Consider the following 27,410-nt stretch of genomic DNA (forward strand, 5'->3'; position numbering starts at 1 on the left):
ATACTTAAAATTTTATGTTTATCAGTCTGGATACATTCATATGTAACTACTGAGCAGATTTACACGCATTAAATTATGATATGGCATGCTTGTTTGGCACATCAGTTCTGACAATTTGATGGCTGCTCTTGGAATACATATCTAGCTTATTTCAAAACTGATTACAATTGAACTTCATGTATTATAAATACTGAGAGTGACTTACAAATTTCCTATGTTTCTGTTTCCAGCAGCAAGTAATAAGGAACTTTGAAGTCCACAATATCATCATGGGAAGTTAATCACAATACTTTGGGGGGAAGGGGGGGGGGGGGGGGGCAATAATTAATTGTAGTAATGCAACACGTACAATTTTCAAGGAAATAAATTGCAAATTCAAGGTGCAAGATCGACACAGAATGCTAAATACAGTCAAATGCAGACTAGCCTTGTTAGAAACTTGCAAATTATTTAGTTTTTTTTTACATAATATTAAAACTCAATACAAATTTGTGCATTTCTGCCAAAATCACAGAACAGGTGCTGTATTTGTTTACAGAGGAGGAATGTGCTGCTTTACATACATAGGATTGCTTGCTTCTTGTGTATTATCTTTCTATGCATTGCAGGAAACAGATCATGTTTGAATAACGAGAAAAGCACAAACTAACTGCCATCATAATATTAATCTCTTAAGTAAGTATTATCACAAGTTGATGTCACTGAATTAACAGGTCACTTTCAAGTGTTCAGAGTGTGTTCACACTTTGACTGAATAACATATTCCACTCTACAACTGCACCACAATGTGGCAATATTGAAAAGACCTGTCAATGATGTGCACAAACATTACTCCCTACAAAACATCCACATCAAATAGTGATGAACATGACCTTTTCTGAAAATTACAAGACAATGTTCTTCTTTGTACAAACTTTGAATGTAGGTGACCAAAATATCTTAAGAATGTCTGTCTTGAGTTTTAAAAATATTCATACACTCAAAATGGAGACAGCTTCAATGATGCATTAAAAGCACCTCTGGCAGACATTTCAAAACTTTTCTTCGGTGAAATTGAATTCTTGCTTCACATGCAATAAATAACCACAGCCACATCTAATCTCACAATATGTATATACACAAACAATTCTAGGTTATTCATGTGTCACTGCTCTGCATTCTCTGTGGAAGACATTAACACACAACAAGTACTCCGTAACTATTAAGACCGACACACAAATTTAATTAAGTATCCAACTGACTTCTACAAGACTAACATTCAACTTTAACATTTCTGAGTCAGGAATGATCTGTAACATACACATAAAGACATACAAAATATATATCCTGTCTGAAATAGCTAGAAAATTTATACACTATGCAGTCTTCCTGAAAAATAAAATACCACCAATGACAATTGCCACAGCAGTGACAACACCAATACCAATGAAAGTTGGTGCTTGCATTGTCAACAACATCTTCAAATGAAACAACAATGAAGGCACTGTTTTCCTAAATGATTCTTGCTTTTGGACACGTTCATAATACTTTGAAATGTGCGACTTTTTACCATTTGCCCAGAAATACTCCTCCAGGCCAAGCCTATACAGTCGGTCCAGTAATACTGAGAGTGTGATGTCTGCCACAGTAAACTGAGCACAGCACAACCACCATTCTTCCTTACCTGTGACAAAAAAAAACTGCACTTATTATCTATGTACTGCAAACCACATCCTTAGAAGACAACAAATTCCACTAATACATGATATGTTGTTGTTCATAGATACTGGCAAGTAAAAAAAATGTAGCTCTAATAACAAAGATGCAGAGGATCTTACAATGTTGTCTTTATCAATCAGGACTGAAAAAACAAATTTCCCTCAGACAGAAAAGTTTCTATTTGCAAAGAAAGCATCACTCATATGCAATTCAGTTTGCCCTTTTCTTACATGATATCTTGCACACCATGGGTGAAAGGAAACAGGCAGAAACATATTCGTAGATTTGTGGAAAGCATTCGACACAGTGACCCACTGCAGACTGTTAAAGGTCTGGGCTATGTAATAGGTTCCCAGATATGTAAGTGGCTCAAAGACTTGTTAAGTAATAGAACGCAAACTGTTGTCTTGGACTGTGAGTGTTTAGCAGAGACAAGGATATTGTCAGAAGTATGATAAGGAGCTTTACCTTAACTCCGGTGCAGCCTTTCATGTGGGCATGACTGTCAACCAACCGATCCCCTCCATCCTCATCCAAATGAATGAATGAATGCTGAGAAGCTGCAGCCTAGACCAAGAGTTTACTGTACAGTTGCAGAATATGCTGCCAAGTCCAACACATTCAACTTTTCTGGATGCTTCAAAGCCTGCCCCATATGGGTCCTCCCTCTCAAAGCCAGCTTCTCTGAACTATATAGCTGAAAACTGTCCTTACAACATGCCGTCCACCCCCACAATTCTCCTGGCCTCATTCTCTGATGGTGGCTATCTCCAACAATGTCCCATGCTTTACTCATTTTACACTAACACCTTCCTCTTCACTGTCTCCTCCTCCCATTGCAACGCCTTACCAGATTGAGCTATAGTGGAGGAGCAGTGTAGTCAGGCAAGACAACGTAGTTAGGATGTAATATGTGTTTTTGTGCGAGGATACTATTTTGTATTAGTTGGCTCTGAAAGGCACTGTCTGAAGGCTTAGTAATATTTCCAGTCTTATTTATATGCCTGTTGAGTACTCAATGCCTCAACTAACCCATTATTTATACTCATATCTTTCTTAGCTAACAATGTGATCCATTTCAAACAACTTTGAGAAGTCTAAAATTATGAAATCTTACCTAGTAGGCTGTGTGTATAATTTCTGAAGATGGCGCGTATTGATTTCATAAAGAAACAATGATGTTGCTAACTGATACTCTCAAAAATAAGTTTCACTTTCTTGAAGAAAATGGGGTAAGAAAGAGATGAGAACACTGGATCATCCAGCACTGCCAATGAAGTGTAAATTTTGGATCTACAGACGAAACAAATTACGCATACATAAATTGTATTTTGTACACACATTGTGTTGACTGACTGCTTACAAAGTAATAGGTTAACAACAAAATAGCAAATGTATGAAACAATGAAAATAAGAAGTACAACCTAGCACCATCTTCAGATGACAACGGTAAAACTCAGGATGCATGGGGTATGGAGAGAAAAGGGGGAGGGGAGGGAGTATTCCAACTGATCAATTCGGTATCTTCCAACTGACTGACTGGGTGTTTATAGAAAGTCTGTGTTTTCAGTTGTTCATTTCAAGGTGACAGAGCAGACTTTTTACAGTTGTTTTTATCCTTCTGGGAACATTGTTTCCACATACTTTTACCGCATTCAAGACATCATGCAAAAGTTGTTTACTGATTCTCTATTAATGTTCACCAGGTCTATGACCATTCTACGCTCAAATGTCAACCATGCACAAGGTTTATGAGTTTCTGGATTATTTTGTAACTCCCTGCCATCAAAGGTCAAGTAGTATGACATTTATCATCCCTTTCCTGGTCTTCTGTAAACTATTTGTGCTGTTCCAATTCTGGCAGGTGTTACATTGCACAGTTACCAAGCAACTCAGCAAACAACTAAAAACATTCCAATCAGAACTTTTTCCATTTTGAAATGCATTACCAGAACTTACCTTCTGTGTAACTATGATTTTAATGTGACTATTAACAGTTCAAGAGTTGGCTATCTGAATAAAATGGAAAGTTCAGTTCAAAGTTTTTTAAAATTTATTTATCACATCAAACTGGCTGGTTTTAATGTTCAGGAGATGCAGATGTCCTTCCATCCACATCCACCATGAGGCGCATGGTGGAGGGTATGTCCCATTATACCATTAGGGTTTCTTCCTGTTCTATTCATGTATGGAGCATGGGAAGAATGATTGATTGAATGCCTGTGTGTGTGTGTGTGCAGTAAGTATTCTAACCTTATCGTCATGATCACTGTGTGAGTAGGGAGTTGTAGTATATCCCTAGAGGAATCATTTAAAGCTGGTTCTTGAAACTTTGTTAACAGATTTTCTTGGGATTGTTTAAGTTTGTCTTCAAGAGTCTACCACTTCAGTTCCTTTAGTATCTCTCTGACTTTCTTCCATGGATTAAATAAACCTGTGACCATTCATGCTCCCCTTTTGGTATAAATTCAATATCCTCTGATAGTCATATCCCGTACAGATCCCACACACTTGGGCAGTATGCTAGGATGGATTGCACGAGTGATTTGTAAGCAATTTCTTTTGGACTGATTGCACTTCCCCAATATTCTACCGATAAACCAAAGTCTACAACCTGCTTTACCAGTATCTAAACCTATGTGATCATTCCATTTCACATCCCTGCAAAATGTTACATTCAGGTATCTGTAGGAGTTGGCTGATTCTAACTGTGATTAACTGATGTTATATTCATAGGCTACTATGTTTTTTTTCATTTTGTGAAGTGCAAAATTTTACATTTCTGGACATTTAGAACAAGTTGCCGATCTCTGTACCATGTTGAAACCTTATCATGATCTGACTAAATCTGTGGCTTGGTTCTAAAAGGGCCAATGTCAATATTTGTGAAAACTGGTTTTATTGGTGTACGCCATATAATTTCACATGCTCTTCATAATGTTAAAACGGCCAATGTCTAAGCCACACCGGGTGAGATACTGGGGTTTTAAGATATAAGCCCCAAAAAAGTGTTTTATCAAGTTTCCAATCAGCATAAAGGGGCCAATCTTGACATTAGCCCTCCCTCTTATTTTACATTTGTTGTAAGAAGGGCCAATGTCGACATTGGCCTTTTTTGTTGACAGATGGTTTCAACAATTTATACAATGCTGTGAGATTGGACTTAAATCTGGCGGGAATACACAATAATAAGAGTTGTTCCTTTAACAATTCCCCTAACCATTCGATACATTGTTAGAGAGGAGTCTAGACAGTCTTGGTGGGTACAAACATCATGTTCCACAGAGGTGATGTGGAAGAGCTTGAGGAACAAACTGCACCTGAAATATCACCGCTGAAGTCGTCACTTTGCCTGGAAGGTAAGTTTACTAAAATATACTGGTATCAGGAGCATTTGTCCCTAATTTTTCCAATGCAAGACCATAAATTGACTTGTATCTCTACTTGATGCCAGTCTAAAATATTATCAACCACCTATTAAATTGATTTCGCTTTTATTTTCTTGATGGTTATCCCAGTACCAGCACAGAAGGAAATTAATGTTCGTCATTATTGGCATATGTGATTTCTGATGAAGATATATTTGAAGATTCTGATGAATATGTTCCAACTGGAGGTGAAATTAGTGATGAAAGCAATGACATAGGGAATATAGCTGTACGAAAGACCGTTAAAAGATCTCCAAGACTGAAGAAATTGATCTAATTCAATAGTAGCCTGGCAATGAGACAACAAAGTTCAGTACAAGGGGGAGGAACAAATGTGATCACAGGATTCATCCAGGAAAAGAAAGCGAAACGAAAATTTATTCGAAAGAAATTGGAGGAAAGAGCTGAAAACTACAGGAAAGGAATATGTGATGTAGAAAGGAAAAGTTATACCTGCTAAAGTGCAGAAAAAATTGCGGAGGAAAAGTAAATGACGATGAGAAAGAGAAAATGTTAATAGAATATTACAAATTGTCCCCAGAAGCTCAAAATCAGTTCATAGCTAATCATGTGTCTGACGAAATGAAACATGTGAAGCATTTAAGGCACAAACCTGAATGAACTGCAAGCAGGTGAAAATATTCCAGGAAATACTTTCTTTAGTTCTTCTTTGGCGACTAATATAGAAGTATGTCAGAATATGTACCTTAGTACATTTAACACAAAAGAAGGCAAGAATAATTGTGGACAAAAGATGGGGCTCTGGAGGAGGAGTCTGTTTTGAAGATGGACGTGGTAAACATTTTAATCATCCGAAAGTTCCATCTGACGACAATCTTTTAATAAAGGAACAAATTAACACGGTTCCTTCTTATGAAAGCCATTATTCTCGATCTCATTCTTCTAAAAGATATTAATTGACGGAGATCCGAAATGTGAAATAATATGGGTGGTCACTGTTAAAGCGGGCTCAAGCATGGTAATTGGATGTCTCTGTAGGCCCCCTGGCTCAGCAGCTGCTGTGGCAGAGCAGCTGAAGGAAAATTTGGAAAATATTTTGAGTAGATTTCCCGACCATGTTATAGTTCTGGGTGGAGATTTTAATTTGTCAGATATAGACTGGGAGAGAATCCAGTGAAGTTTTTTTAAATGCATTATCTGAAAACTACCTTGAGTAGTTAAACAGAGAACCAACTTGTGGCGATAACATATTAGACCTTTTGGTGACAAACAGACCTGAACTATTTGAAACAGTTAATGCAGAACTGGGAATCAGTGATCATAAAGCGATTACTGAATCGATGATTTCAGCCGTAAACAGAAATATTAAAAAAGGTAGGAAAATTTTTCTGTTAGGAAAAGTGACAAAAAGCAGATTTCAGAGTACTTGAGGGCTCAACACAAAAGTTTTATCTCAAGTACAGATAGTGTTGAGGATCAATGGACAAAGTTCAAAACCATCGTACAATATGCATTAGATGAGTATGTGCCAAGCAAGATCATAAGAGATGGAAAAGAGCCACCGTGGTACAACAACCGAGTTAGAAAACTGCTGCGGAAGTAAAGGGAACTTCACACCAAACATAAACATAGCCAAAGCCTTGTAGACAAACAAAAATTATGCGAAGTGAAATGTGTGAGGACGGCTATGTGAGAGGCGTTCAATGAATTCAAAAGTAAAGTTCTATGTACTGACTTGGCAGAAAATCCTAAGAAATTTTGGTCTTATGTCAAAGCAGTAGGTGGATCAAAACAAAATGTCCAGACACTCTGTGACCAAAATGGTACTGAAACAGAGGATGACAGACTAAAGGCCGAAATACTAAATGTCTTTTTCCAAAGCTGTTTCACAGAGGAAGACTGCACTGTGCTTCCTTATCTAGATTGTCGCACAGTTGACAAAATGGTAGATATCAAAATAGACGACAGAGGGATAGAGAAACAATTAAAATTGCTCAAAAAAGGAAAGGCTGCTGGACTTGATGGGATACCAGTTCGATTTTACACAGAGTACGTGAAGGAACTTACCCCCCTTCTTGCAGCGGTATACCGTAGGTCTCTAGAAGAGCGTAGCATTCCAAAGGATTGGAAAAGGGCACAGGTCATCCCCATTCTCAAGAAGGGACATCAAACAGATGTGCAAAACTATAGACCTGTATCTCTAATGTCGATCAGTTGTAGAATTTTGGAACACGTATTATGTTCGAGTATAATGACTTTTCTGGAGACTAGAAATCTACTCTGTAGGAATCAGCATGGGTTTCAAAAAAGACGATCGTGTGAAACTCAACTCGTGCTATTTGTCCATGAGACTCAGACAGCCATAGACACGGGCTCCCAGGTAGATGCTGTGTTTCTTGACTTCCGCAAGGCATTCGATACAGTTCCCCACAGTTGTTTAATGAACAAAGTAAGAGCATATGGACTATCAGACCAATTGTGTGATTGGCTTGAAGAGTTCGTAGATAATAGAATGCAACATGTCATTCTCAATGGAGAGAAGTCCTCCGAAGTAAGAGTGATTCCAGGTGTGTCGCAGGGGAATGTCGTAGGACCGTTGCTATTCACAATAAACATAAATTACCTCGTGGATAACATCAGAAGTTGACCGAGGCTTTTTGCGGATGATGCTGTAGTATATTGAGAGGTTGTAACAATGGAAAATTGTACTGAAATGCAGGAGTACCTGCAACGAATTGACGCATGGTGTAGGGAATGGCAATCAAATCTCAATGCAGACAAGTGTAATGTGCTGCAAATACATAGAAAGAAAGATCCTTTATCATTTAGCTACAATATAGCAGGTCAGCAACTGGAAGCAGTTAATTCCATAAATTATCTGGGAGTACGCATTAGGAGTGATTTAAAATGGAATGATCATATAAGGTTGATCGTCGGTAAAGCAGATGCCAGACTGAGATTCACTGGAAGACTCCTAAGGAAATGAAATCCGGAAACAAAGGAAGTAGGTTACACTAAACTTGTTTGCCCACTGCTTGAATATTGCTCACCAGTGTGGGATCTGTACCAGACAGGGTTGATAGAAGAGATAGAGAAGATCCAGTGGAGAGCAGCGCGCTTTTTTACAGGATCATTTAGTAATCGTGAAAGCTTTACGGAGATGATAGATAAACTCTAGCAGAAGACTTTGCAGGAGAGACGCTCAGTAGGGGCTTTTGTTGAAGTTTTGAGAATATACCTCACCGAAGAGTCAAGCAGTATATTGCTCCCTCCTACGTATATCTCGCAAAGAGACCATGAGGATAAAATCAGAGAGGTTAGAGCCCACACAGAAGCATACCGACAATCCTTCTTTCCCCGAACAATACGACGCTGGAACAGAAGGGAGAACAGATAGAGGTACTCAAAGTACCCTCCACCGCACACATTCATGTGGCTTGCGGAGTATGGATGTAGATGTATCTCCAGACTTGAGTATTTCAGCAATGTATCGGCTCTATCAAGAATTTTGCCAAACCAAAGGTGTGAAGCGTGTTATCGAACAGTTTTTGTACCCTGTTTCAATCTTAGCTTCCACAAACCGAAGACTGACACTTGTGCAAAATGTGACAAACACGTCATTGTCTATATGGTTATTTGAATATACTGGCCAAGGAAATTGTTGAGGTACACCTGTACAGCAATTCGTGTACCAGACAAGACAGAAATATTTTTATTGCCATCATGTTTCTGGGAGCAGTGGAAGAATTCATGATTCAGTGAAGACATTTTGAAATCAACCACAAGTTTCTTGAAGTTGGACATACTCACTTGGAAGCTGACTCAGTTCACACAGCCATTGAGAAGACAAAGGAAACAACAACTGTTGAAGTAGAACTGCCAAGAGGCTGGGCATAATTAATACGCGTGGTTCCCCAAAAGCCACCCATAACTGACATAGAGCTGGAACAAAAGGACTTCTACAACTTTAAAGACTTGTATGAGAGGTCATTATCTGCACACAAAAAATTAACGCAGAAGGGAATCCTATTGTTTGGAACAAGATGAAATGGATGAAGTATCACTCAGGTATGCCAGGAATTGTCTCCTACAGACACAGTTACTCATCAGAAGAACCATTCAAGATGATAGATCTGAACAGAAAGAAAACTTGACTCTTGTCTATGCCAAAACTTGCACCTATTTCTGATGCCATTCATACCCATTTCAGAAAAGAAATCAAAGGACTTAATGGATCTCCTCCTATACAGCAATGTAAGCAGTCGTCCATTCCAAATGCCCTTCATCAATCACCTGAGAGCCAATACACAGTCAGATAAAGAGATGTATAATATGCACAGCAAGGCTCCAAACACACTTCCCTATGGCACACTCAAAGTTACGTCTACATCTGATGATGACTCTCCAGCAAAGATAACACGCTGTGTCCTTCCCACTAAAAAGTTCTCATTCCGATCACAAATTTCACTCATCGACATCTACATGACTACTCTGCAATTCACATGTAAGTGCTTGGCAGAGGGTTCGTTGAACCACAATCATACTATCTCTCTACCATTCCACTCCCGAACAGTGCGCGGGAAAAACGAACACCCAAACCTTCCTGTTCGAGCTCTGATTTCTCTTATTTTATTTTGATGATCATTCCTACCTATGTAGGTTGGGCTCAACAAAATATTTTCGCATTCCGAAGAGAAAGCTGGTGACTGAAATTTCGTAAATAGATCTCGCCACGACGAAAAACTTATTTGCTGTAATGACTTCCATCCCAACTCGCGTATCATATCTGACACTCTCTCTCCCCTACTACGTGATAATACAAAATGAGCTGCCCTTTTTTGCACCCTTTCGATGTCCTCCGTCAGTCCCGCCTGGTAAGGATCCCACACCGCGCAGCAATATTCTAACAGAGGACGAACAAGTGTAGTGTAAGCTGTCTCTTTAGTGGACTTGTTGCATCTTCTATGTGTCCTGCCAATGAAACGCAACCTTTGGCTCGCCTTCCCCACAATATTATCTATGTGGTCTTTCCAACTGAAGTTGTTCGTAATTTTAACACCCAGGTACTTAGTTGAATTGACAGCCTTGAGAATTGTACTATTTATCAAGTAATCGAATTCCAACGGATTTCATTTGGAATTCATGTGGATCACCTCACACTTTTCGTTATTTAGCGTCAACTGCCACCTTCCACACCATACAGCAATCTTTTCTAAATCGCTTTGCAACTGATACTGGTTATCGGATGACCTTACTAGAAGGTAAATTACAGCATCATCTGCGAACAACCCAGGAGAACTGCTCAGATTGTCACCCAGGTCATTTATATAGATCAGGAACAGCAGAGGTCCCAGGACACTTCCCTGGAGAACACCTGATATCACTTCAGTTTTACTCGATGATTTGCAGTCTATTACTACGAACTGGGACCTTCCTGACAGGACATGATTATACTTTTGACAATAAGTGTAGGTGTGGTAATAAGTCAAATGATTTTTGGAAATCAAGAAACACTACATCTACATGGTTGCCTTGACCCAAAGCTTTCAATATGCCATGTGAGAAAAGTGAGAGTCAGGTATCACATGGTCAATGTTTTTTAAATCCATGCTGGTTGGCATTGAGGAGGTCATTCTGTTCACGATAACTCATTATGATTAAGCTCAGAATATGTTCCAAGATTCTACAACAAATTGATGTCAAGGATATTGGACAGTAGTTTTGTGGATCACTTCTACTAACCTCCTTGTAGACAGATGTGCCTGCATCTTTTTTGAAGGCACAGTTTTCTGTTTGAGGTCTCTACATTAGATTATAGTTAGAAGAGGGGACAACTGAGCTACAAATTCAGAATAAATTCTGTCACGGATTCTATTGGGGTCTGGAGCTTTGTTCAGTTTTAACAGTTTCAGATGTTTCTCAACACCACTGACACTGACAGTGACACTTATTTCACTCATCTTTTCACAACTGTGTCACAGTCACTGACAGCAGTTTCGATTAGACGTCCTCAAAGAGGAGGGTTCTGACTAATATGTTCTAGGCAGTTTTCAGACAAAGCATTTAGTAAAGTTTCATACGTTTTCTTATCATGCCCACCACTACCAAAACTGTAATTTTCCACTGATGATTATATTATGACTGGTGAACTTAGGTACAAGTGAACTGAGGTTTTCTCTCAAGTTTTCAGCTACATCAGGAGAGGAGTCTGGTGGGTGATAGAAGGACCCAATTATCATTTTAAGCCCAGCCCATATACATTAAAAATGTGCCCCCGAAGATCTCACTGCTACTAATTTCAGGTTTATCTCTGAGCACTTAACACCAGAGTTCATCAGTCTCCAAGACTTAGAACTACTTAAACCTAACTAACCTAACGACATCACACACATCCATGCCCAAGGCATGCTGCAACTGTAGCAGTAGCGTCCAGACTGAAGCGCCTAGAACTGCTCAGCCACACCAGTCGGCAATTTCAGGTTTCAACCAGCTTTCTGTACCTAGTATTATGTACTCTGGTATTTTGTTGCGAATGCTTCAGCAGCTTACCATTAGGATTTAATACTCTCATTTGTGAGAGGCATTTCTTTCGATCTTACACGGATACTTTTGGGTTTCCTACAGCTATCGTTATCTGGATTGGATGGAGAGTCGCCCTATTTAAAAAACCCTTGTGTGCACCCCACACACTGTGAGATACCTGAGTAACAGCCCCTGATGTGTAGTGCACACCTGACCTATTTAGGGGGACCCTACAGTACTCAACCCTCTGGCACAAGTCCAGGAAGTTGCAGCCTAGCTTGTCACAGAACCTTCAAAGTCTTTGGTTCAGTGCTTCCACTTGACTCAGAACCAAAGGGCCACAATCAGTTCTAGGGATAATATTGTAAAATTGAAAGGTTAATGGAAACTCCACATGCAAGGCTTGTCTTCTCAACCTTCTCTGCCAGTCGCTGGAATGACCCAAGAATGACCTCGTAGTTTAGGCGACAGGCATCATTTGCTCCAACGTGCGCCTCAATTTGCAGTTGGTTGCGCCATGTTCCCTCAATGGCTGCTGGAATAGCCTCTTCAACAAGCTGAATGAGGCCCCCAGGCATACATACTGAGTGCAACTGGTGCCCTTTCCTATCCCTTGCTACCATTTCCCTAAGAGCTACCATCATTCACCAAATGTCTGATAGACTCCCACTCTTTTGCGTTTGCTTCCACCTGACACCAAACAAGGCAGATTTCCCCAAAACAGGTGAAGTGCGCCCACTAGTTCAGTTTCAGTGACAGACAGCTCCTCAAACTTGTTGGTTAGGGGGATCGGTACAACACCCTGTGTCCTGCCTGGTCACTCCGCCTTGTACAGAACACCTATATCTGCTATTGTCATGCCACCTACAGTCAAGTGGACAGGTAATTACAGAGCCTCTACTTTCTGCAGAGGAGGCAGGATCCATGGGAAAGAATAGTACTTGAGGTACCTCTACACAGTTCTCAGGAGCTATCCCAACATACCTATTTGCAGCAGCTGTCAATCATTTGACTGTAGTCAGGGATATTGGGAATGCAAATGGGGAAAGGGGGGGGGGGGGGGTAAGGAGGGGACTGTGTGTCACTCTGACTTCAGGTTATGAGGGACCAACCATTTATGATGACAAAAGGAAGCAAAGGTGCAGGAAAAAATGTGCAGAGAGCAGGACGTCAAAGATATGTCCACAAGTAAGCAGGTGACTTGAGTTTGATTACTACAGAAGTGAAAGGGTTAATAGTAAAGGTTGATTAAATTATAACGAAAAATAGGGGAAGGATTAAATAAGTAAATAACAAAAATAAGAGAGAGTTTGAACAAACACTAATATAGGAAAGGACTACTGGTGTTAGACTAATGGACATTGGGCCAAGGAGGCTGCGGGGTGAGACAATATGTTGGAAAGACTTTGAGGAACTGTTAAGAGTATGAGAAGTCTACTGGTGGTGGGAGGAGAAAACGGCCCACATGGTATAGTAGGCATTCAGGCTCTTGAATTATACTGCAAAGCACACTAGATACCGGATATCCTCAAGTAGACAGTTATTCTGAGAATTATTCCTGTGTTCTGCAAGTTTGAAGCTGGTCATCTCTATATAAAAAGTACTGCAGAAAACACATCAGCTCACAAAACATGAATAGTTTCCTTTGTTGGTCTGCCTTTAATGTTGCAGTATTTGTTAGTTATGGGGCTAGAGAAAGTGGTAGAGTGTGAATGCTCGGGGCAGGTTTAACAGTGGGAACAGTTACAGGAACCTTGGGGTAGCGATGGTGGTTTGGGACTATCGTATGCTTTGACAAGGATACTATGAATTTTGGATAAAGACATACTTCTAGGTATGTGACTTGGAATCTAGAGTAGACAAAGTGAATTTCAGTTGAAAAACAGAGTTAAATTGATGCAGAAGTGGAGCTGGTTAAGTTTTGTAGGATTTTCAATAATTGGCTGGCTGGATAAATTGTCATAATGTACTTCAACAACAAATTATGACAAGCTGTATAAGTAGTCAATGATAGTTCTGCAATATCTAATTAACTAGTTTTCGGATTTCAGTAATGTAAGTATCCTTTATTGATGGCCTATACAAGTCAAAAAGTGTTTAGACAAGAAATCTAGTAATGGGAGACTGTGTGTTTTCAAAAACAGACAAAAAACCAGGCATATAACTTACTCTGCATACATCTATGCCATCTTAGACCATGAGAAGCCAAAGTACGATTATTTTGACTACATCTTTTCTCTGAATTAGGGCTAGAAGGTGAAGTAAATAACTTATTATTACCTCACTTATAAGTCCCACATTCAAATGTAATATACAATCAAACAGCATGATGATATTAAGAACAATCGTAGCTATACTAACGTTGATTTATTACATGATAACCAATTTCATTCAATGATCATCATCAGGTACCACTACCAACAGTCTTCTTGACAAATTCTCACACAATTGCACCCATTATCACGACTGAATAAAGTCTAATTGTCTTACGTAACAGTGAATGCACACAAATGCTCTGTCGATTGCCCAACAGAAGCACAGCGAACAGTTAACTTCTACCAGGTGATTGACACGAGTGTTTTGTGTTTGCCATACTCCAAATTGTACCTTGAGTGTTACACAAGACGTTTGGTCATGTATGATAACTCAGTAACGAGAGTGTTGGCAGCTTCATCTGATGATAGTCATTGAACAAAACTAATTGTGACAAAATAAACATGCCTTAATACGGCTGTGGTGGTTCTTATTAATATTAACATGAAATGACTGTTGAGCACAAGGTGATCAAAATTATTTGCAAACCACATGACATTGGCAGTGTTTGTTGCTGTGGTGCACCATTTTCAGAGGGCAAAATAATGGACAATATGAAAGACAACATGGGGGTCCACAAAGGACCCTCAGTATGGTGGTTCAAGTTAGTTCCATGTATCATCTGCACAATTAATCTTAATGATTTGGAGCGAGTCATCTCACATTCACATTGCAAATTAATTTCTAAATATGGCTACATGTCAAACATTTGTAAGTTTTTGTATTTATTATTATTATTATTATTATTATTATTATTATTATTATTATTATTATTAAATATACATATATGAGTAGGTAGCTTCTACGCACCACTTTTTACACATTACAATAATAAAAATTCTATGAAACAGAAGAAGCTCCCACCACAAAACATTTTCAGTTTGTCGTAGAATTTTACTTTGATCTCTGTCAGACATTTCATATCACTGAGTAAGTTGTAAAAATTTTCCCCTGTCAAAGACAACCTAAATGTGGAGTAAATAAAACAGAAAGAAACTTCCACATGGGAAAAATATATTAAAAACAAAGATTCCAAGACTTACCAAGCGGGAAAGCGCTGGCAGACAGGCACATGAACAAAACACACAAACACACACACAGAATTACGAGCTTTCGCAACTGGCAGTTGCTTCGTCAGGAAAGAGGGAAGGAGAGGGAAAAATGAAAGGATGTGGGTTTTAAGGGAGAGGGTAAGGAGTCATTCCAATCCCGGGAATGCGAGTGTGTGCGAGTGTACACCTGTCCTTTTTTTCCCCTAAGGGAAGTCTTTCCGCTCCCGGGATTGGAATGACTCCTTACCCTCTCCCTTAAAACCCACATCCTTTCATTTTTCCCTCTCCTTCCCTCTTTCCTGACGAAGCAACTGCCAGTTGCGAAAGCTCGTAATTCTGTGTGTGTGTTTTGTTCATGTGCCTGTCTGCCAGCGCTTTCCCGCTTGGTAAGTCTTGGAATCTTTGTTTTTAATATATAAATGTGGAGTAATGTATGCAATTTTTCCTTTTGGTATTGTAATTATGTACACTATTGTTCCTTTCAAACTGCAATGGATTATTTAAAACAAACTTCATGAGGGAATAAATATACGTGAAACGGTAGTCAGAATGCCCAGCTCCTTAAATACACGACAATCATGAGCGAGCACCACGTATTATTCTTACAGTACATTTATGAGCAATGAAGATGAGTTATGTCAGAACATTATCCCACATGACATTATTAAATGAAAATATGTCAACATACTGATTTGTCTCTCCCCAAAATTTGCAATGATTCTAAGTACAAACTTTGCTGAACTAAGTTGTTTTAGGAGTTCAAAAATGTGTGTTTTCCACTTTAAATTGTCATAAATATGGACACCTAAGAATTTTGATGTTTCCACTCTATTTATTATTTCATCACCATGTGTAGTAGGCCCACATGTGCAAAACCTAATAAGCTGTGTCTTTTTAAAATTGAGGGTGAGCGTATTCTCAGAAGACCAGTCAATTATACTATCAAGAAAACTGTTTACCATTTCTTCTGCTGCTGCTGCTGTACATATGCTTGGACTGATTACAACACTAGTGTCATCTGCAAAAAGAAGTACTTCTGCTTCTTGTATATTAGACGGATGATCTTTTACATATACGATGAAAAATAATGGACCTAGCACAGAGCCTTAGGGAACTCCATATGTGCTTTCTCCCCAATCAGAATTACGTCCTGGGACTACATTGACTGAACTGCTAAGTACAACTTTCTGCATTCCTTTGGCTACACCATCAAGCTCATAAAATTTCAACTTATCTACGAGAATACTGTGATTCACACAGTCAGATGCCTTCAATAGGTTCTATTTTATTATTTACTTCTTGTAAAATTCGTTGTGTGGATATTCTCAGTTGGACATCTCTTCTGAAATCCAAACTGTGATTTGCTCAGGGTATTATTGTTGCCAAGGTGAGATACTAGGCTAGAGTACATCATCATTTCAAAAATTTGAAAATTATTTCAGCAGTGAAATGGATCGATAGTTATTGACACCTGTCTTATTTCCTTTCTTAAAGAGGGGTTTAACAATTATATGTATCAGCCTCTCTAGAAAAATGCCACATGTTAGTGGTGCATTACATACTTCATATAAGATCAGGCTTATTATATGAGAACAAATCTTTAGTATTCTATGGGAAACACCGTCAAAACAAAATGTGCTTTTATTTTTGAGAGAATGTATAACTTTCTTAATTTTAGAAGAAGTAGTTGATGATAAATGCATATGATCGAATTTTATGACTTACTTTTTCAGTGTACTGCTGTGATTTTTCAGTTGAAATGTTTGCCTTTATGCTTTCTACTGTTGTGTTGTTGTCTTCAGTCCTGAGACTGGTTTATGCAGCTCTCCATGCTACTCTATCCTGTTTGAGCTGCTTCATGTCCAAGCACCCACTGCAACCTACATCCTTCTGAATCTGCTTAGTGTAGTCGTCTCTTTGTCTCCCTCTACTATTTTTACCCTCTAATACTAAACTGGTGATCCACTGATGCCTCAGAACATGTCCTACCAATCGATCCCTTATTCTAAGCAAGTTGTGTCACAAATTCCTCCTCTCCACAATTCTATTCAGTACCTCCTCATTAGTTACATGACCTGCCCATCTAATCTTCAGCATTCTCCTGTAGCACCACATTTTGGAAGCTTCTATTCTCTTCTTGTCTAAACTGTTTATCGTCCATATTTCACTTCCACACATGGCTATACTCCATACAAATACTTTCAGAAAACACTTCCTGACACTTAAATCTATACTCGATATTAACAAACTTCTCTTCTTCAGAAACACTTTCATTGCCATTGCCAGTCTACACTTAATGTCCTCTCTACTCTGACCTTCATCAGTTATTTTTCTTCCCAAATAGCAAAACTCATCTACTTCTTTAAGTGTCTCATTTCCTAACCTAATTCATTCAGATCACCTGATCTAATTTGACTACATTCCATTATCCTCATTTTGCTTTTATGTATGTTCATCTTATATCCTCCTTTCAAGACACTGTCCATTCCGTTCAACTGCTCTTCCAGGTCCTTTGCTGTCTCTGACAGAATTACAATGTCAACAGCAAACCTCAAAATTTTTATTTATTTCCATGGATTTTAATTCCTACTCCAAATTTTTCTTTTGTTTCCTTTACTGCTGGCTCAATATACAGATTGAATAACACTGGTGTTGGCTACAATTCTGTCTCATTCCCTTCCCAACCACTACTTCCAATTCATGCCCTTCAACTCTTTATAACTGCCATCTGGTTTCTGTAAAAATTGTAAATAGCCTTTCACTCCCTGTATTTGACGTATTTGACCCCTACCACCTGCAGAGTTTGAAAGAGTATTCCAGTCACCATTGTCAAAAGCTTTCTGTAAGTCTACAAATGCTAGAAATGCAGGTTTGCCTTTCCTTAACCAATCTTCTAAGATAAGTCATTGAGTCAGTATTGCCTCATGTGTTTCAACATTTCTATGGAAACCAAACTGATCGTCCCTGAGGTCAGCTTCTACCTGTTTTTCCACTCGTCTGTAAAGAATTCATGTTAGTATTTTGCAGGCGTGACTTATCAAACTGATAGTTCCAATATTTCACACCTGTCAACATCTGCTTTCTTTGCGATTGGAATTAATATATTCTTCTTTAAGTCTGAGAATATTTCACCTGTCTCACACAGCTTGCTCACTGGATGATAAGAGTTTTGTCATGGCCCTTTTTCAACTTACGTCTTTCAGTGCTCTGTCAAAATCTTCACACAGTATCATATCTCCGATTTCATCTACATCCTCTTCCATCTCCATAATAGTGCTCACAAGTACATCGCCCTTGTATAGACCCTCTATATACTCCTTCCACCTTTCTGCCTTCCCTACTTGGCTTAGAACTGGTTTCCATCTGAGCTCTTGCCATACAAGTGGCTATCTTTCCTCCGAAGGTGCCTTTAAGTTTCCTATAGGCAGTATCTAACTTACCCCTACTGAAATATGCCTCTACATCCTTACATTTGTCCTCTAGCCATCCCTGCTTAGCCATTTTGGACTTCCTGACAATCTCATTTTGAGACATTTATAGTCCTTTTTGCCTGCTTCAATTACTGTATTTTTATATTTTCTTGTTTCATCAATTAAATTCCATATTTCTTCTGTTACCCAAGGATTTCTATTAGCCCATGTGTTTTTACCTACTTGATTCTCTGCTGCCTTCACTGTTTCATCTCTGAAAGCTACCCATTCTCCTTCTACTGTATTTATTTCCCATGTTCTTGTCAATCATTGCCTAATGCTCTCTCTGAAACTCTCCAGAACCTCTGGTTCTTTCAGTTTATACAGGTCTCATCTCCTTAAATTCCCACCTTTTTGCAGTTTCTTCAGTTTTAATCTACAGCTGACAACCAATAGATTGTGGTCAGAGTCCACATCTGCCCCTGGAATTGTCTTTCATTTTAAAACCTGGTTCCCAAATCAGCCTACCCATTATATAATCTATCTGAAACCTTCCACTGTCTCCAGTCCTCTTCCACGTATACGACCTTCTTTCATGATTCTTACACCAATATACTGTATCTACCTACTATATTTAAGAAATGATTATTAAGTATATTTGCTACCTGTGACTTATCATTTATAGCCCTTCCTTTCAGTTCAATAGCAATGTCATCCAGTTCTGTGACTTGTTGTCCTGTCTCTCATTTCACTACATTCCATACAGCCTTAAACTGCTTTTGGAATTATTGATTTCTGGTATTACTTCCCAGGTCCCTGATTTTTTAAAAATAATTTTTCCTAACAACGTCTGAGTAATTTTTGTAGTGTGCTTCTACTGCAGGATCTCTAGTAGTTCTTGCGAACAGGTACATTTTCTTTTTCATTTCACAATATACTTTAATCTCCCTAGTCACCCATTTTTTAACACATGACAATTTGTTGTCGTTTCTGGTTAGTGTATGCAGAAAGCTCTCATCAAATAATGCTGTGAAATTACCATGGAACAGAGTAATTTTGATGTTAGTATTTGGTTCATTATCTATTAGGGTTTACTGCCTTTATCCACCCGTGATGGAAAGTTAATTACTGAGATCAAATTGTAGGATCCAAATAGGTTTCCAGATTACTTTTTTCCTATCAGAATCCTTTAGAAAATCTACACTGAAGTCACTGCAGTCTATTAACTGCTTGCTGCTATCTGACAGATAGCACAGTGATGCATCGAGATTCCTCGTGAAGAGTTCACAATTTCCTAGTGAGGATCTACATACAGTCACGAAAAATTATAAGAACTAATTTTCATTATTAATTCACAAGTATGCAATTCTATGGCTTGGTGGTAAAGCTCCCAAAAAAGGGAAATTTGTCAGATTGTAACAACTGGCGTGGTATTACATTGTTGTCAGTGCCCAGTAAGGTCCTCACCAGAGTTATTTTAAAAAGAATTAAAGAACCCCTTGAAAAGCGACTGAGTAAAGAACAGGCCAGTTTTAGGGCACAATGCAGCTGTGTTGATCTTATTAACACTCTTAGGATCATCTTAGAGCAAAGCAAAGAATTCCAAGCAACCATGTACCTGTCATTCATTGATTTTCAAAAGGCCTTTGATTCCGTGAAACATAAAGTGCTCGGGCAGATGTTGCGGAAGTATGGCGTACCACAGAAGATCTTAAACATCATAAAAAAGCTATATAATGGCTATGAACGCTGCATACTCCACAAGGGAAATATGACAGAACCCATAAAAGTAACAACTGGAGTCCGGCAGGGTTGCATTTTGTCACCAACACTTTTTCTACTCATTCTAGACTCTGTTATGGGAAGAGTCACAGCAGGCACGAGACGAGGAATCCAGTGGGGGATCCACGAACGTCTGGAGAATTTGGATTTTGCAGACAACATAGTTTTATTAGCTCCAAGGCTGACTGATATGCAAGCTAAAATAAACTTGCTGAAAGAAAAAGCAGAGACTGCTGGCCTCAAGATAAATACAGGCAAAACAAAGGAAATGAGAGTAAATTCAGGGAACATGGAGGTGCCCCTGTTAATAGGTGAGCAGCGAGTGGAGACTGTCAACTCATTCCTGTATCTGGGTAGTATAGTGGCGGAAGATGGTGGAGCTGGAGATGACGTGAAAAACCGCATTAGAAACGCACATTGTATCCAATACGGAAAAATAGAAATATCACATACAAAACAAAAATCCGTATTTTTAATACAAACGTGATGGCTGTCCTGCACGCCAGTGAAAGCTGGAAAATGGATAAAAAGATAACAACCCAGTTACAAACCTTCATAAATAGATGTCTCCGACACATCATGAATATCTGGTGGCCAGAAAAAATATGTAATGAGGAGCTCTGGCGAATAATAAACCAGATACCTATAGAAGACCAGATACGAGAGAGAAAGTGGGGCTGGTTGGGGCACACCTTGAGAAAACCAGATGGAGCCATCGAGAAAAAAGCATTGGAATGGAATACCCAGGGAAGAAGGAAGAGAGGAAGACCAAGGGGCACATGGAAGAGGGCAGTGGAAGGGGAAGCAAAAAGAGTTGGTAAGACCTGGGCAGAACTGAGGCAAAAGGCAAAAGACAGAGACGGATGGCGAGTTCTCCTGGATGCCCTATGCCCCCATAGGGGCCAAAGGAATTAAGTCAAAGTAAGTCACGCAATTCTACATGCTGATCACTGCAAAATCTACTTGTCTCTACGTTTCTGAACTTGTATTTTGTCTTAATATATGTGACAACTCCTTTTCCCACATCAGTTTTACAAGAGTAAGATGCCTGAGTGTAATCTTTTATGTGTAACTTTATCCCTGTGGTGATTATGTGGTGCTCAGCTGGGTACAGGATGTCCCTTTTCAGAGCTCTCTAAATTTTCCAAACAAACAAGGAGTTGTTCTACCTTATTACTCAGTCCTCTAATATTTTGATGAAATAAGCTAACCTTACTTTTCCATGCATTCTTAAACATTCTGTGGGGCTCTTCTGTTATTCTGACTTCATTCACAACAGAGTGCTTGAATCCTGATTCTGACCTAAAAAGGCTTCCTCTCTGAGACTGTAGTCCGATCCACGAATGACAGCAGTTCACATACATCAAAGCACGGGCGAGGATTGCATTGTTGACAATTCCAAGCGACAGTTGCGGTTCACGCATGCACATGCTTTCCACTTGAAGAAAGTGTATATCATACAAATCATGTCTCTAACTTGGTTATGCACAATTTATCACTTACCACCACAATCAGTGATGACAATTCGCAACAAGTGGAGTCGGAATTCACTACACAACTCACTATGATCATGTTTAATGCTGTCATTAGTTATGGCATGCACAGCAGAGTGCGCAGAACACTACTGAATGTTTATTGGCTGTTGGAGAATATGTGACGTATGTGTGCACAACAACCCTAAACTCAACCTCTGTCATTCTTGACTAACTATATGAGGAGGTTGCTTTGCGTGATGGTGTGCCCCTCCTCCCCATATGTTACCTGCAGAAAGGTCAGCCAGCCTATCTTTCCCTTTCCTATTCAGGTGTAGACCAAATATCCCAATCTCTCAATTGTAGCAACAGGCACTGCACTCATATGATATTTCATTTCAGTCACCATCAGACTGATCAATTATGTGTTCACACAGTTCATAACAATGTTAACCCATGGTTGGTCACGACACTATTACGTCCACATAATCATAACGTCCTACAATAATCTGATACTCTTTGCCAAAATATCTGTACAAATTCCTCATTTCCTCTGTCACCTGGCTAAGACTAGCACTTGGCCTCACAATACTTGTGAACTGGTACCCTTTTCCTAATTTGTCCTGTACCATCTTGGTTACACTCCTCCCATGGCTGCTACCTATCAGCAAAACTCTTTTCTTCCTACTCTCTTTTGGTGCTAACATACACTTAGTTTCTTTGCTACAAGTGTGCTGCACCCTAATGTGTCCTACAGATGGGTGATGCTCTTCCCCTCCTGTTTCAGGTAACACATGAAATTTATTTGATAAAGTAAGCTAAGATGTAAATGAAGAATTTGCTTGTTACCTTTACCAAGTTCCCACAATCTTTTTCCCTCTTCAAACTATCTAGTTCAAATTTTTATGTTCTAATTCAGTGTGAAGAGCACTGATCAGTGACACTCTTGAATAAGATTTTCACTCTGCAGCGGAGTGTGCGCTGATATGAAACTTCCTGGCAGATTAAAACTGTGTGCCCGACCGAGACTCGAACTCGGGACCTTTGCCTTTCGCGGGCAAGTGCTCTACCAACTGAGCTACCGAAGCATGACTCAAGCCCGGTACTCACAGCTTTACTTCTGCCAGTACCTCGTCTCCTACCTTCCAAACACTCTTGTTTGCAGAACGTACATTTCCATGGGAGAACCCCATTAAGTTCCCCATTACAGTCATCCAAGTGAAATCCCAACCCACAATCAACACATACTGTTCCCTATCTGACTGTCCTATGGCTACAGCCATGCATTGGAACACCGATTACATATTTAAACATAGAATTAAATCACTTAACACATATTAAACTACATGAACGTTCGTTATTTATGAATCACAAAAATTAGGCCTACTGATTAGCACTTCAAGTTATGATATAATGTAAGAAGTTAATAATTTCCACTTACAACAAGAACTAAGCACTCTCTTAACTGCAGTATCTGTTAATTAACTTAGTCACAATTGAATGTAACTTTAATGTTCACAAACTGTATGAAAACAAACTACTAGTGCACAAGTTTCTAAATCAAACAACTTGCGATTTACATAGAAGTTGTGGCTACTGCGCAAAATATTCTAAAACAGAAATTTATGTTCTCTACCACGAGTATTCAGCACTTATTAATGACAAGACACATGTGAGATTACTTTCTTATTATTTCAAGGGGTTCCATAAACTTTGATTTGAAGAGAATGATTGCCATGTGCTGAGTATTTTCTTTGCAAATGAATTGTGATTATATGCAGACAATCTCAATTGAATACGAAGTCTAAAACGTACTGTTGTTGCAACGCACACAGCTGTGCTTGATAAAAATTACATATTGAACCCACCTCGCAATTTTCAATGTGGTGTGGATGTAAACATAAAGCTTAGCTACCAGTCAAATTGTCACCACAACCAGATTTTCTGCTTTCACATTCTTTGGCTTCGTCAACTCTTGACCAAATTGTCAACTTCCACCCTAACCTACACCTTGAGCTGTTATACAGATCAGTCTATCATCATAACCATGATTTCAGGAGGAGAGAGGAGAGGGTAACCAACATTGCCATTTAAGCACTACACAAAAGGCAAACACTTTTCCTGCAAGCATATGCAAATATTAACGTCTTTAATATATTCTGTAGGATTAAAAGTAATGTAACTTTTGTGCAATATGATTTCCATTACCATGTAGAACAATGCACAAAAGAACTAATAATGCTAAAATGTTCTACAAACCTACTGTGTTCTTATATCCCATAAAGAAGCAGCCTGTCAGAAAGCAGAAAGGTGAAGTACACATTAACAATGTGAAACACTTACTATCAGCATGCGATGCGAGTTCGTTTTCCACTTCAGACAACACCGAGTCTACTTGATCGAGGAGCTTCTGATACTCATCCTGGACAAGTAATTTCTCATGTTTAATTTCTTGAGCCTTTGCTTTCTGCAGGAGGACATCACGAGACTCAGGATTCTTCTCTGCATGATATCTAAGAGTCATGCAGCTGTTCTTCTCTGCAGCTGAAATGTCAGTAATACAATGACAATTACTGTGGTTCTTCTCATTTGTCTTGTTTCAATTTAACTTAATGACTATCTTACATTGTAACATTCTTCTTACTGGCTGTATGAATGGTAGTTTTGGTTTCTGAGAATACTGAGGATGAAAAAATGATCCCAAGGTAATTGCCCCTGATGGTAATTGGTCTATAACTGACCTAAAATGAATAACCTTCTGACGAACTTCGGGTCCTTGATCCAATGGTATAAGTCGTCGTGTATCACCTAGAAATGAAAATGAAAGTTACGAAAACTGATGATTTTGTTTTCGTTGTAGTTTTCTTGTCGTACAAACTTGCCATTACTAAAGTTGTCCTCCAAATAGTCTAATATTCTTCCTGAATCAGGAATTATTTTCACGCCGTCTTGCAATACTGGTATTTCCCCTCTTGGATTTATGTGCAAAAACCATGGCTCGAACTGTTCTCCTTTGGTAATGTTGACGATGCTGGATTTGAATGGTAATTTCTTCTCATACAGTGCCATTAGAACCTATATTCATAGTAACATTAAAAAACCGAAACACAGAAATCAGATAACTTTTACGTATGATACATGGTAGGCAAACAAAGTTACAGAAACCTATCTCATTTACACATCAACATCAAACTATTATTATTAACGGAATATAAGAACATACCTTTTGGGAATAAAATGAGTAATGGTGATAGTACAACAAAAGTCCATTTCCTTTTCCATTTGTTTTAGAACCACTACTTTGTTCTTCATCGATGGTCATTGCTTTCATGTTCGCGAGATTAACACCTCTCTTCAGAGTTCAGACACCTTATTGTGACGTAATAAGCACATGAACTACTGTTTCTCGGTATATGTAAACAAATTTTAGCTCCCGGCTTCAAAACACATCATGGGTAACAAAGTTCTCTGCTTTATCTGTCTGCAGCAGTACCAATTGCTGATAGACGTGAAGTTGATCCATGGACCCTACACGGAATTATCGCGTAGGTAACCTAACCTGAATGAAAGTGTGAAGTAATGTGGAGGTCGGCAATTCGTAGCTATAATTCCCTCCGAAACGTATACAGTCCGACTATACATTTCAACCGTACCGCAGCAATGGGCCATTCTGATGGTAAATTAAAGGGAAAAGTTGCAGTTGTCACGGCCTCGACAGACGGGTAAGAAATTTCGTACTATTACGAGGAACTGTTTCTTTCGGTTCACATACAGTGAGAGCCGTTTGTCACGAAAAATTTCTCATAAAATTTTGTTTGTTACGAACTCCATCATTTAATTACACGATGTCATATCATTATAACGTTAGGTAGCCAACTTCTTCGGTCATTCAGCCTTTGACAATTTCTTTGTCGTGTTTAGCATTGGATTTGCCATCGCCAAGCGCCTGGCAAGAGAGGGAGCCAAAGTGGTTGTAAGCAGTAGAAAGCAAAACAATGTTGACAATGCAGTTGCGAAACTCAAAGCTGAGGGACATACAGTTACAGGTGTTACTTGCCATGTCGCGAAAGCAAGTGACAGGCAGAACTTGCTGCAAGTGGCAGATTCAAATTTTGGTGGAATTGATATAATCGTCTCAAATGCAGCTGTAAATCCAACTGTGAGCCAAGTTCTAGAGGTAAAGAAATTTTAGACATTGTGTAATATACAAGTATGGTTTACTGCACATATATGCTAAAAACAGATCTAGCTGTATGTAGTAGACCCTACCACTTGATTACCACATTACTTCTATTTTAGATTTAATTATGTATGACTGATACTTGTTATATCTGTGAGTACTATCTAAGATTGTCATTAAAAAAAAGGAATGCTATGATTCACAATTGTTTCTATATGCTCATGTTCCATTCTGATTACAGTTATTAAAATGTAAAGCTAGTAGTAATTATAATGACAAAAGTTAAAAGCCTCTGTAATAAAATTGGGACGAATATAATGTGTATACCTAAAAAGAGAACTATTTTCATATCTGGTTCTTCATCCAAAATGGTACTGGGCAGACGTTACGAAGGGGGATGGGATGGTCGAAGTCAAGGCACTCACAACAGGTTTTGATCTGTTAACAACTAAAGCCAGTTACTCAGATTAACAATGTTCACAAGAAGAAAGCAAACTCAAAAAAATTGCAGTGATTGAATTCAGGAATCAGAGGCTAACAATCTTGCTGCTTTGAGAATAATCAAACCATGTGCAGCAACAGTGTCAGTTCCATAAATTCACGAAATACCATTAGATGACATTGGCCACTCACACCAACAAATATTTGTTTATTAGCATGGAGAGAGTACCAAGACAGTCACATACAAATTATTTTTGAGACATACATTTGTGAATTACCTTTCTTCATTTCTGCTTTACATATTGGCAGAAAGCACAAGGACATCAGCAACTCTAGCCACAGAGGTTGTAGCTCAGTTTGTATGGGTCAGTACAAGTTTGGATATCTCACTTGATTTGTGAGTCATAAGAAGGTACATGAAGATAAAATTGTCTAGCTTTGAAGTGATTGCATTTAAAAATAACACCAATACAAACAGCTAATGCTTAGTATAATAACGCTGCTCTTTCAGAGATGATCATTTGTAATGCTACCTAAACTACCAGTACGTCAATTAAAATTTGTGACTATTAGTGCCATATAATAATATTACTTTCATCATTTATGAGCTGCATTCTGTGATGACGACGAAGATCACAACATTTATTAAATCATCTTTGAAGGTTTAAGTACCAGAATGCAAAATTATACATACAGTAATTGTACTTCAGTGATTAAAGGAATCTTATTCTGCCCTACATGAAAAAAAGCAGTTGGAGGATGGCAAGGTATTTCTGTTTCCCTTTGAAATTCATACACTAGTTTTGTTCCAAATATCCCTGTTGTGACTCTACAACTACATTCATACTTTTCAAACAATTAAGAAGTGTACGTCAGAGGGTACTATCCATTGTATCAGTCTTCTTCTTAGCACATCGATGACGTACCTCACTCATTGTCATTGTGGTGAGGAGGTCAGCCAGACCAATGACACTGTTACCTGGGGATGACGGGTATTGTAAGAGTTGTTAGAGCAGTTTCTCATTCTGTTCTCATATGGAGCACAAAAGGGATGACCGAAACTTCCTGAGATATTAAATGTGTGACAGACTGGGACGTGAACCTGGTAACTTTGCTTTTTGTGGATAAGTGCTCCCTACTACAGAGTGAAA

General features: G+C 38.8%; 2 protein-coding genes across 2 annotated transcripts in view; one reads left to right on the plus strand and one right to left on the minus strand.

Moving 5' to 3' along the window:
- Nucleotides 1-1,201: 1,201 nt before the first annotated feature.
- On the minus strand, nt 1,202-25,015 carry LOC126356317 (ganglioside-induced differentiation-associated protein 1). Its single transcript, XM_050007281.1, has 5 exons — nt 24,862-25,015; nt 24,521-24,713; nt 24,264-24,446; nt 23,982-24,182; nt 1,202-1,663 (listed from the first exon to the last, which is right to left on the minus strand). The coding sequence occupies exons 1-5, from the start codon at nt 24,967-24,969 to the stop codon at nt 1,356-1,358; spliced, it is 993 nt and encodes a 330-aa protein (XP_049863238.1). The 5' UTR covers nt 24,970-25,015; the 3' UTR covers nt 1,202-1,355.
- A 202-nt stretch (nt 25,016-25,217) lies between these two features.
- Nucleotides 25,218-27,410, plus strand: part of LOC126356318 (dehydrogenase/reductase SDR family member 4) — a 31,779-nt gene continuing 29,586 nt past the window's right edge. Inside the window, exons 1-2 of the mRNA XM_050007282.1 lie at nt 25,218-25,360; nt 25,560-25,815. Of these exons, the coding sequence (XP_049863239.1) occupies nt 25,218-25,360; nt 25,560-25,815 (399 nt within the window). The remainder of the gene's footprint in view (nt 25,361-25,559; nt 25,816-27,410) is intronic.

The sequence above is a fragment of the Schistocerca gregaria genome, chromosome 3 (genome assembly GCF_023897955.1).
Source record: "Schistocerca gregaria isolate iqSchGreg1 chromosome 3, iqSchGreg1.2, whole genome shotgun sequence".
Classification (NCBI taxonomy): Eukaryota; Metazoa; Arthropoda; class Insecta; order Orthoptera; family Acrididae; genus Schistocerca; species Schistocerca gregaria.